Source organism: Amblyomma mixtum, chromosome 8, assembly GCF_055824585.1.
Source record: "Amblyomma mixtum isolate Tamu chromosome 8, ASM5582458v1, whole genome shotgun sequence".
Classification (NCBI taxonomy): domain Eukaryota; kingdom Metazoa; phylum Arthropoda; class Arachnida; order Ixodida; family Ixodidae; genus Amblyomma; species Amblyomma mixtum.
The window spans coordinates 88,943,391-88,956,104 of record NC_143019.1 but is presented as its reverse complement, the minus strand read 5'-3'; the positions used below and the strand labels follow the sequence as shown (position 1 = coordinate 88,956,104).

Genomic DNA, 12,714 nt, shown 5'->3' with positions numbered 1-12,714 from the left:
TTATTTATGGGCGCTTGTCGATGAGCAAGTAAGAGCACGAAGTTATATCTTTACAATTCGTAGCGGTCTTTCTAGTTTAATGGAGGTTATGACGCGCTGTTTCCGCAGACAGCAGAGTATTAAGTAAGCGAAAAGATATAAGCGGCAGTACACAGCGTTTGTTGCCGTAACTGTTGAGTGAATAGGAAACCGTATTGATTTACTTCACACACTGTGCGGGAAAGAAAAAAAAAAGTAAAATACATCAAAGAAACTAATTGCGTGTGATAGCTTTCCATTTGTAATAAGGGAGTAATTACTCATTGACGTCCACCCGAGCGCAGCCATACGGCTACAAAGGAAAGCTATACAGCTTTCTCAGAAACCTCGTAGTTAAAGAAAGATTCGTTCTGGTCCGGGGATCGAACCCGGGACCACCGCTTCACCGGAGCATTCGCTCTACCAATTGAGCTAACCGGGACGGCAAGCTTATGGTAGGGCGACAGCGAATTGATCAATAACTCGAAGTGGGAACAGTGTTGACCAAATGTTGTTTAGGGGAATCCCGCAAGGTGAATCCAATAGGGGAATCCCATTTCTTTCACTTCACTAGTTTGCTGTAACCTAGCAGAGAAATACTCATGAATATAAATGTACAGAGGCGATGTGTATTTGTAATCGGCTAAAGCACAGTTTAGTTCAACAACCCTAGGTGACGTCTGAAACATTCCAGATATATACAGCTCGAAAGGCTCACACTTCAGCGCCGTTTATATGTCAGCAATTGAAACATAAAGAATGGAAGGCAGTGATTTGAAGGGCAATAAAACTCTCTGGAAAACTGTATTGTCTGGCTGAGCGCTTTGGAAGCAAAATAAGCACAAAGCTGTCATCTAGAGTTCATTATGCTGGAATGAAGATAAATGGCGATTAGCACTCCTATCGCATATTTCTGAGTATTATAATAGGCAGTCTGAGTATTCATAAAGCTCCTAACGGTGAAGCCTAAATTACTAGCTGATCATTTACTATAAACGTCAAGACTGGGGAAAGAAATGCAGAAATATTTATTACGATATCCCTATTCGAAAATTAAAGCAGGTAACACCGCAAAAGTTCTTTCACCCTTCTGCTATAAAATGGTGGGATACAAGCCCCAGTTAGAATATGAAAGGATGCTTGCCATCACAGAGGCAATAATCCAAAAGGAAGATGTACTTTTTTCTTATTTGAACGAAATATGATATGATTTCTAAGGATCAAACAAACACAGCTTCGGGGAACAGTGCATAGTGCAGCACATTTCAGTGCTGTGGAAGATTTGAAACCACCTTTTCGCAGCTTGATATTTCTTCATCTTTTTGGAAACAGAGTGTCGGAAAGCGCGACATATACTATTTTTTCCCAGCTTTGTCTCTTTTGTACGTGGGGCGGAAAAGAACCAGAGCGGAAAGACGTAGGCTTTCGGTGATGAAGAGGTCCTGCTGTGTTCTTTTTTCTTCATCTGAAGAATCTAGCAAAGAGGCCCATACCGATTGTTATTGTATACCACAGCCATGAGCACACAAAACAGCCATTCCTATCTTACAGGCATCTTCACACTAGAGTTTATTATGCGCTGTGCTGCTGTAATTCAAAATGTTTTCACATTTGCACTAGTAAGGTAAAAAGTACCACTCCCGGTGCATGACTTCTGAACACTGTGGGCTCTACCTCATCGCCAAAGTGACGATTAACCCCAAAAGCTCCGCAGCACATGGTTAAGATGCTTTGTGACCTCCTATGGCAGTGCTTCCCACATTCGTTCAATTAGTTTAGGCGGTTGATATACGTCTTTCGACTCGGCGGCCGTAGCGCCTTCGCGTGCAGGCGTATAAAACCACCGCCGTGGTTACACGCAGACAAGACCAAGTCGTTTCTATAATCTTGATGATATTGAATGGTTGGCTGTTGTTTCAACCAGATCTACTATTGCTAGTGCCACCGTTTACCTATCATCACAATTCCGTACTGCTAAAACTAGTCTCCTAGTAAAAAAAAACGCTTTTTTCCGGGTTATACAGATTTATAAGCGTTCAGAGTGAGGTCGGCTACGCACTCTTTGACGCAGTGACATCTGGGAGAATCAAGCCTAAAACAATGTTTTTTTTTTAATACTAACAGGCTTTGGCAAAAACTGCCACTTTGTTATCACCTGAATATTCAAACTTACTCCATACTCTAGAAACCCGCTGCGCACTTTGCCGACAAGAGGCCAGATGTGGTTGCTTGTTTATGCATTGCCATATCTGCAAGGTACCAACCAAGTACATGTGATCGCCATAGGAATGAGTTCTCGTCCTTCTCGGCTGCCGTAATATAAAACGCTACTGAACGTTGGACGGAACCCGGCGGAGACGTCGGCCACCATATCGAACAACGAGGAACCTGCCGTGCTTCATTGTTCTAAAGAGCTCTGATCACATTTCACCTTCATTTGTGGCTCCGTGCCTGCACATACGCTTGTCAGCCTTTCCCCCCCGTGTAGGGTAGCAAACCGATTATTCTTTCGGTTAACCTCCCTGCCTTTCCTCTTCTACCTCCTCCTCCTGTCAGTGGTTTATATTCGGTAGTCTTTGAAACAACTCAGATTTTATAAAAATAAAAACGCACCCACTGCTAATTTCTCGTTATATTTCAGTTTCGTAAAGGTTGTTCCACTTAATATTATGTATGGTACCAGGAAGAGGACATCTTTAAAGATCTTGGAAACAGGACTATTGCTTTGAATATTTCTTAAGTTCTGTAAGTGAATCGATTTTCTTAAACGAATTAGAATTTTAAAAACAAACAGGAATCCAACAAAGCGTTCTCAGGGTATGTCTCTATACATCCCTACTTAGAAAAAACAGGCAGTCATTTGTAATTGCGGGTATAACTCGTGCTGTTCCCTCATTATCTTGGGCCGTTCTTTTAATGCGTATGTAATTCATTGAGTAACCAACGAAAGTCGTACTTATATTTGTGAAATGTCGACAAGCTTATATCACCTTGAACGATCTGGTAAATCGAAGCACCTTCGCCTCCAACTCGCACAAGTGTGGCCCTAAATTTTAAATATACTCAATAAAACTGCTACTGCTTCTGTAAGCCAATGTCAAAAGCTAAGTATTTTATTTGGCCTGCATTGTTTGCAAAGGGGCCACACGGAAAAGCAAAAAAAAATAATGCCTGAGTCAATGCCGGCCCCCTCTGCCCTCCCGATGCACACCTCTCAACACTGTACGGTCACTGAACAGTTTTCCATAGCTTTTCAACAATATTGACACATGCCTTCCTTAGAAGATGAGGAAGAAGGCAACGGGCCATTGGAGAAAGACGAAGTGACTCTGCTCCGTCTCGTGCTGACCTGACTGGCTGCCGGTGTTCCTCGGCGCAGGAGACTTCTTTGTAACGTTACGTTACAAATCTGGTGGAGGCAGTGCCGGGTACGCTTCCAGCGCATAATCTACCTCTCACTACGGAGCTTACTCCGGTACATCAGCGCCTCGGCCGCCGCCTACGTGGAGAGCCCCCGGAATTTGGACCCCTTCCGGCCGCTACCAGGTCGACGCAGCCTCGGGCCCCTGTAACACCTGCGGCAATGACATCTGAGAGTAGGCTTCCCGCAAACATCCTCTGCCATCAGCCGCGAACACCACCGTCTTTTCATGGAGACGTGTTCGAGGACGCCGAGGACTGGCTTGAGGCCTTCGAGCGTGTGGCACGTTATAACGGGTGGACCGATGAGCGTAAGCTCCACAACGTCTACTTTGCTCTTGAAGAGTCGGCGCGGACATGGTTTGAAAACCATGAGGCTTCCTTTCCATCCTGGGAAGCCTTCTGTCGTGACTTGAAGACCACTTTTCCAAGCGCCGACCGCCGGGAGCGAGCAGAAGCTGCGCTGCACTCGCGGAACCAGCGCCAAAACGAGAGCGTGCGCATGTTTTATGAAGACATGACGCGTCTTTTCAAGCGCGCAGACCCACAGATGCCAGAAGACAAGAAGCTGCGCCACCTGATGCGAGGCGTGAAACAAGAACTTTTCGCAGGACTAGTGCGCAGCCCACCGCGCACTGTTGCGGAGTTCCTCAGTGAGGCTAGCACCATGGAGACGACGCTGCAACACCGGGCTCGTCAATACAATCGCGACGTGAACATCATTGGGTCCGACGCACTACCTATGCAGGGCGGAAGCGATATGGATGCACTACGCAACCTCGTCCGTGCTGTCGTGCGAGAAGAACTGCAAGCACTCCGGATGCCTTGCAACACGCCGTCCTTTCCATCACTAGCTGAAGTCGTCCGGGACGAGGTGCGTATGGCAGCTGAGCGAGTTCCTGACGTTTCCTACCAGCTCGACGCGAGACCCACCTACGCGTCCGTCCTACGTAGGGCTCCCACGCAAGACAACAGTATCAATACCGCAGCTCCAGCAATGGAGCCGCAGGGTCCTCCTCGCTACACCCCTGCGCCAACCTATCAGCGACCCCGTAAGAGTCAAGTATGGCGGGCCCGCGACCGTCGGCCCCTCTGCTTCCATTGCGGTGAAGCAGGTCACCTCTACCGGGCGTGCCCGTACCGCCGCGTCGGCCTGCGCGGTTTCGCACCGGACGACCCCTGCCCTCAAAATGGCGAGCGGCCTACTGAAATCGAAAGCCACCTTGCTGCGCAACAGCATCTTGTTACGTCCGGCTACCAAGAACGTCGGTCTACGTCCCCAACAAGTTACCGTTCCTCAAGTCCGAGCTATCCCCGACGCCGACGCTCTCCCAGCCCTCGCCGGGAAAACTAATGTCAGCGGCCTTCGGAGGCAGGGTCGCTGATGTCGCGAAATGTGAAGATCCTCCGTCCTCGTCACGCCGGCTCGACGAGATTTCGCTGGGGTCAGGTAGCAACAGCATCCGACGGGCTACCTTCGACCGATACGACGACATTCCGCTTGGGACAGGTGGCGACAGCATCCGACACACTACCTCCGATTTGCGCGTAAAGATTGATGGAGCCGATGTAACGGCGTTACTAGACACCGGTGCAGATTACTCGGTAATGAGCCACGGCCTCGCCCGCGAATTGAAGAAAGTTTTGACCCACTGGTCCGGCCCGAAAATTCGCACGGCGGGAAGTCACTTGATTACCCCTGTAGGCAAGTGCACAGCGCGTGTCGGCATCCGGGGTTTTGTGTATGTCGGAGAATTCGTCGTACTTCGCGAGTGTTCCAAAGACTTGATCCTTGGCCTAGACTTCCTGCAGACTAACGGCGCTGTCATTGACTTGAAAGAAGCGCGTGTGACGTTCTCGACGAAACGGGCCGTGGAGCGCATTGAAATCGAGGATCCGGAACTCAACGTTCTGCGTATTGTCGACGATGATGTGAGGGTGCCAGCACGGTCTAGTGTGCTTGTTCTTGTGCGTCATGACTTGTTTCACGACTACGAGGGCATCGCGGATGGGCACCTCCCGCTACTTCTCGAGAAGGAGATAGCCGTTGCTCGAGGACTCGTTCAACTCCATAACGGTTGTGCTACTGTCCTCCTGACGAATTTTGCTAAGGAGATGCGGCACCTCGCCAAGGAAACGGCTGTTGCCTTCCTTCACGACGTTACTGCCTCGCCTCGTTTATGCACCGCCGGGGCCAACCCTCAAGAGGAGGCTACATCTTGCCGTCTCCTTCAAACCGTTAAAATTAGCCCGGACTTGACGCCCGATGAAAGGAATCTTCTTTCGGCTCTTCTGACTGATTTCGCAGACTGCTTCGCCACTGGCTCCAAGGTCGGTCGTACTCCTGTCGCCAAGCACCGCATCATAACCGATGAGGCCACGTTACCGGTATGCCAACGCCCGTACCGGGTTTCTCCTAAGGAACGTGAAGCCATTCAAACGCAAGTGAATGAGATGCTTGCGGACGACGTAATCCAGCCTTCGACGAGCCCATGGGCGTCGCCAGTAGTCCTCGTCAAGAAGAAAGATGGCACCCTGAGATTCTGTGTCGATTACCGGAAACTAAACAACGTGACCAAAAAGGACGTCTATCCGCTCCCCAGGATTGATGATGCCCTCGACCGTCTACGCGATGCCAGGTACTTCTCCTCATTAGACCTCAAAAGCGGATACTGGCAAATCGAGGTGGATCAGAGAGACCGAGAGAAGACTGCATTTGTGACGCCCGACGGCCTATACGAGTTTAAGGTGCTTCCGTTTGGTCTTTGCTCTGCGCCGGCCACGTTCCAACGTATGATGGACACGGTTTTATCAGGTCTGAAGTGGCAGTCGTGCTTAGTGTACTTAGATGATGTCGTCGTTTTCTTGCCTACTTTCGAGCAACACCTGGACCGGTTGCGCATTGTGCTTCAAGCACTCAAAGGCGCACAATTAACGATCAAGCCGGAGAAATGCCATTTCGCTTTCAAAGAACTTCGCTTTCTCGGCCATGTTGTCAGTGCACAGGACGTTCTCCCTGATCCCGACAAGACTACCGCAGTGTCAAGTTTTCCACGTCCCAGCGATAAAAAGGCACTTCGGCGATTTCTGGGCCTTTGCTCTTACTTACCGACGCTTCGTCCAAGATTTCTCCAAGATAGCTGAACCATTGACAGCACTAACCAGAGAAGACATACCCTTCCTGTGGGGAGGCGATCAAGAACAAGCTTTCCAGGAGCTCCGAAGCCGCCTCCACAGGCCCCCCATACTCGCCCATTTCGATGAAAACGCAGCAACTGACGTTCACACTGATGCCAGCAACGTTGGCCGTGGGGCTGTACTTATCCAGTGGCAAGATGGCGTAGAACGAGTTATAGCTTACGCGAGTCGAACACTATCCCGATCGGAGGCGAACTATTCAACGACCGAGAAGGAGTGTCTTGCGGTAATCTGGGCCATAAGCAAGTTTCGACCATACCTGTATGGACGACCCTTCCGTATTGTCAGCGACCATCATTCGCTGTGCTGGCTGGCCAGCCTCAAAGACCCGTCTGGACGCTTGGCTCGATGGAGCCTTCGTCTTCAAGAGTATGATGTTACCGTTGTTTATAAGTCGGGACTTAAACACCAAGACGCAGATTGCTTATCACGCGCGCCCTTCGACTCCGCTGCAGTGGAAAACGCCGACGATTTTTCCTTCATTGGGGCCATTACTCAATCCCATATGGCTGACCTTCAACGCAAGGACCAGGAGCTGGCGCCGCTCATCGAGTATCTAGAAGGCCGCGGTGGTCGGGTACCGCCTGTTTTTCGTCGTGGCTTGCAGTCATACACTTTACGAAGTGGGGTTCTCTACAAGCGCAATTTTGAAAGATCACAAGAGACATTCCTGCTCGTAGTACCTATGGACCTACGGCCTGACATCTTGAGCGCTTGTCACGACGAACCATCCGCCGGCCACTTGGGAGTTAGTCGCACGTTTGCCAGAATTCGGGCGAAGTATTATTGGCCGAAATTATTACCTTCAGTGCGATCCTATGTTAAAACCTGCCGTGACTGTCAACGTCGAAAATCTCCCCCCATGAAACCAGCCGGATTTCTTCAACCTATTGCTCCACCGAAAACTCCTTTCCAACAAGTGGGAATGGATCTTCTTGGCCCTTTTCCAAAGTCAACTAATGGAAAGCGTTGGATTGTTGTCGCGACGGATTACCTGACCCGGTATTCTGAGACCGCGTCGCTCACAAATGGAACTGCCACCGAAGTCGCCGCATTCTTTGTTCACGACGTCGTATTGCGCCATGGCGCCCCGGCTATTATTATTACCGACCGTGGGGCAGCTTTTACGGCCCGCCTGACTAAGGCAGTGCTGAATCTTACACACACTAGCCATAGACGGGCCACGGCGTACCACCCGCAGACTAACGGCCTGGTGGAACGGCTAAACAGAACTCTGGCCGACATGCTGTCCATGTACGTGGATATAGAGCATAAGACCTGGGATCAAATTCTCCCATACGCCACGTTCGCATACAATACGGCACTTCAAGAGACGACGCGGATTACTCCCTTCGAGCTTGTCTTCGGCCGCCGAGTGACCACTCCCCTGGATACGATGTTGCCCGTATACCCCGACTGCGAAAGTGAACTTGATATGGACGTCGCTAGTTTTGCTCAGCGTGCAGAAGAAGCGCGGCAGCTGGCACGGCAGCGCATATACCTACAACAGCAACTAGACGCTGATCGCTACAACCAGGGACGGCGCTTCGTTTCCTACGAGCCTGGAGACTATGTATGGATTTGGACACCCGTTCGCCATCGCGGACTGTCTGAAAAATTACTGCGCCGGTACTTCGGACCATACCGTGTCCTCCGCCGCATCAGTGACGTTACTTACGAAGTAGAATCTGCCACCCGAGACCCCTCAAGCCGCAGACGACGCAAGCTCACTGACGTTGTACACGTCGTCCGAATGAAACCCTACCACGGCCGCCCTGCTGACCGATCTGGACACGGATAGTACCCCGTTTTGTGTTGTGCTCCTCCTGTACCAACCTAGCCCACTATCTGTCAGCCCGTAGCTCACCAGTATGCTCCTAGTCGGCAGCATCGAGGCGATGCTGCAAACAAGGGGGGCAATGACACATGCCTTCCTTAGAAGATGAGGAAGAAGGCAACGGGCCATTGGAGAAAGACGAAGTGACTCTGCTCCGTCTCGTGCTGACCTGACTGGCTGCCGGTGTTCCTCGGCGCAGGAGACTTCTTTGTAACGTTACGTTACAATATCATCATCATGAAAATAAATCGTTAATACGAGAATTACACAAATGAGAAAAATAAATACCACAAGATATACCCATCTATAAAAAATTATATGCAGTGAATTAGCAAAGTACATAAAACCAAACCAGAAGTATAAAAGAGAATTAAATACAAATATATATTTTGTGCTCATGCTTAGAACACCGCAAAAAATTTACCAAAGTTGCGTAGACAGAACTCAAGTGTTCGTTTGCTTTATATGCTTTCACTTGCATTTTAATTAATGTTCATGACTGTATCGAGATCATGCAACTAATCACTGATCTGGTATGATAATTCAGACTACTATAGAGTGTCTGATTCACATCCCCAACGGCTAAATCTCTGCAACTTCCCTACAGTCACAGAGGGTTGTCCCAGCCACCAGGCAGTGCAAGTGGACGTCAGTGATGCAGCTTCGGTGGAGCGGCTCTTCGATGCTGTCAAGGGTTTCAGCCAAGTGGCCGCAAGCATCGTTGTTAACTGCGCCGGGTTCGCCGACCCGAAAATGCCGACCTCTGTCGATATCAGTGAGGACATCTTCGACAAAACGGTGGGGGTCAATTTCAAGGTGAGGCTACAAGGGCGCTTTTTGCTCCTTTTATAGTAAAATCCAGCCGAGCAAAATCCACTGGAGTATCACAGAGCTCACCCCTTGCAGTAAAACCCAGCATCTTCTGATATCTGCTGGCAGTTTTTTACTATTTTCACATTGCTGCAATACTTTAGCGGAATTCCCCAGTTGGAGCAGATTCGTAATACGGGAGTAATTACTCATTCGCATCCTCTCAATCGCGGCCTTATGGCCACTAAGGAAAGCTATACGTACAGATTTCTCAGAAACTTCGCAGTTAAAAAAAATTCTTGGTCCGGGGTTTGAACCCGGGGCTACCGCTTCACCGGAGCAGTCGCTACTTTAAAAAAATGCTGGGGTTTAGCTTTGGTTAAACCTGGTAGGTTGCGTAAGCATCCATAGAATTCCATTCGGGATGATCACCGGTTGTAGACGATTCGGTTTCGATAGAGGCGCGGTGCGCCCGTCTAGCAGCGTTTTAAGCGCGCCGCTTAGCAAGGCGCTGTTTGCGTTCTTCGTCTGTCTCCGAAGCCCGTTTTCGTTCAAGCCGACGTAGCCTCCCTTTCTGTTTATCAGGCGGCATAACGACGGAGGTTGGTTGGTTGGTTGCGACTGAGAGAAGGATGAAAAGGAAAGGGCACGGGCCTGCCAACTGGCTCAAGCCGAGCCACCACCGCTGCCACGTGCAGATAGAAGAGAGTTGAAAGATAAGAGGACAGAGTAAAAGACAAAGTAAAGACGCGCGTCGCAACAACCGCGTCCGCCGGAACGGACGCTGGCTGAAAAATACAGATACACGGCCGCAGCCCGAAGGCTGCAAACCGGATGCCACGACGGAGCCTGTTGTTGTTGTTGTGACTGAGAGAAGGATGAAGAGGCAATTGTACGGGCCTGCTACTGGCTCGAGCCTAGCCACCACCGCTGCCACGTGCAGATAGAGGAGAGTTAAAAGATCAGAGGAAAGAGAAAAAGGAAAGAAAAGACGCGCGTCGCTGCAACAACTGCGTCCGCCGGAGCGGACGCTGCTCAAAGAGAAGCGGCCGAAGCCGCGCTCGCCGAAGCGAGAACAGATACTCCTGCCCACGACGGAGCCTGTTGTTGTTGTTGTGACTGAGAGAAGGATGAAAAGGAAATTGCACGGGCCTGCTACTGGCTCTATCCAAGCCACCACCGCTGCCACGTGCAGATAGAGGAGAGCTAAGAGATCAGAGGAAAGAGAAAAAGGCAAGAAAAGACGCGCGTCGCAGCAACAACTGCGTCCGCCGGAGCGGACGCTACGACGGAGCCTGTTGTTGTTGTTGTTGTGACTGAGAGAAGGATGAAAAGGAAATTGCACGGGCCTGCTACTGGCTCTAGCCAAGCCACCACCGCTGCCAACGTGCAGATAGAGGAGAGGTAAGAGATCAGAGGAAAGAAAAAAAAGGCAAGAAAAGACGCGCGTCGCAGCAACAACTGCGTCCGCCGGAGCGGACGCTGCTGAAAACATCAGATAAGCGGCCGAAGCCGCGCTCGCCGAAGCGAGGTCGGATCCTGTTGTTGTTGTTGTGACTGAGAGAAGGATGAAAAGGAAATTGCACGGGCCTGCTACTGGCTCGAGCCAAGCCACCACCGCTGCCACGTGCAGATAGAGGAGAGTTAAAAGATCAGAAGAAGGTGGGAGAGGAAAGGAAAGACGCGCGTCGCAGCAACAACTGCGTCCGCCGGAGCGGACGCTGCTCAAAAAACAGATAAGCGGCCGAAGCCGCGCTCGCCGAAGCGAGAACAGATACTCGAGATGACCTTTTTCTCACAATCGCAAGCGAGCAAACGCATTTTATACCCCCCACCCCCCCGTTCTCCAGCCTCCTCTCCACACTCCGCCGCTGGCGAGCGCAGCGAAGACAGCGCCTCCACTCGGCAGCGGCGCGGCTACAGCTGTAGTGCGCCGCGCCTCGCGCCGCCCTTCAAGGTCAAACGTGCCTCGCGGCCGCCCCGACGCGAACGGCTGAAACCTGTCGTAATATTGCTTACGCAATAAAACTGCATTTGAAGAGAAGCCAAACGTGGGGGCGGCAAAGAGTCAGCTGGGCGGATGATATTAGGAAGAGTCGAGGATACGGTAGTTACAGTTGACTCCGGACAGCGTTAAAAGAATGTCCATGGGAGAAGCCTTCGTTCTGCAGTGGACGAAGTTTGGACCACATTCAAACCGGTAAGAAATGATTGATCCATATTGCCTTCTTCCATGCAGGGCGCGTTCCTTGTGAGCCGAGCTGCTGCGCAGCCCATGCTAGACGCCGGCGTCACCGACGGCGTCATCGTGAACGTCGCCAGTCGCGCTGCCAACGGCGCCTCGCCACGACTCTCCGTGTACGGTGCATGCAAGGCCGCCGTCATCTCCTTCACTCGAAGCATGGCCGCCGAGCTGGCACCGCGGGGCATCCGCTGCAACGCCGTGCTGCCAGGGCTGACGGACACGCCTCCCGTTCTCGGCATGCCCGAAGAAATGCGACGCGCCGCATGCTCGCAGATACCACTGGGACGCACAGCGCAGCCCAGAGAAGTGGCCGAAGTGGTCGTATTTCTCTGCTGCCCACAGAGCTCTTACGTGGTAGGCTCCGCAATCACGGTGGCCGGGGGAAGGCAATAAAAACAACAATACTGCTTTTTCACGTCAGAATAGAAAGAATACTGACTATCGCGCCGATCAAGGGTTCATGCACTCAACAACATCGACCAAGAATCTTGACATCTCTGGATTTTGTGCCGTTGCGAGCAACAGTGACGCCAGGGTGGGTTAAAAAAGCAATGAAATCAATATCCACGACTGGCAGCCGAAACTGCGGCGGTGGGAATGGAACAGCTTCGCAGAGCGCTGCTCGAGAGAACGAGGCTACTGTGACTTTTTTTCAACATGGTGTTTATTACAACAATATGATATTTTGTGTACATGATTTATTTACAAACATCACAAAAACGGAAGCCATTAACCCGCCTGTGTCGTAAGGCTGTGTCGTAACTGTGTGTCGTAAGAACTACATTAAAGAACCACAAAAAGGGCAATGAAAAAAACAGCACTCAGATTGAGTGCCATTGCTGTTCAAACTCTGTCCGGGCATATAATTCATTTAGGTGCACGATCATTCTACTGAAATGGTATTTACCAGAAACAACACTGTCGGTCCATCATGCATGTTTTTCACAGGCTGTTTAATCTAATTGAAAATGGCATATCAAAGGATTCACCAACAAATCGCAGTACAGTGAGATATCGCACTGAATGTGGCGTCAAATTAAGTCGCTTTTCAATGTCCGTTGCACGATCCTCCTGAAGAGCATTGAATCTTTACAATTATTGAAGCAATGCTCAATCGTTTCAGGAGCATCACCAAGGTGACAGTTCACCGCATGCTCAAACATACCCTTTTTCTCTGGGCATATTT

General features: G+C 50.4%; 1 protein-coding gene across 2 annotated transcripts in view; it reads left to right on the top strand.

Annotated features, from left to right (window-relative positions):
- Window positions 1-11,952, top strand: part of LOC149333430 ((3R)-3-hydroxyacyl-CoA dehydrogenase-like) — a 31,632-nt gene extending 19,680 nt beyond the window's left edge. For both annotated transcript variants that reach the window (XM_089558674.1, XM_089558673.1), the window contains exons 3-4: window positions 9,081-9,289; window positions 11,523-11,952. In XM_089558674.1, the coding sequence (XP_089414800.1) occupies window positions 9,081-9,289; window positions 11,523-11,921 (608 nt within the window). In that variant the 3' untranslated portion in view covers window positions 11,922-11,952. The remainder of the gene's footprint in view (window positions 1-9,080; window positions 9,290-11,522) is intronic.
- Window positions 11,953-12,714: the final 762 nt, after the last annotated feature.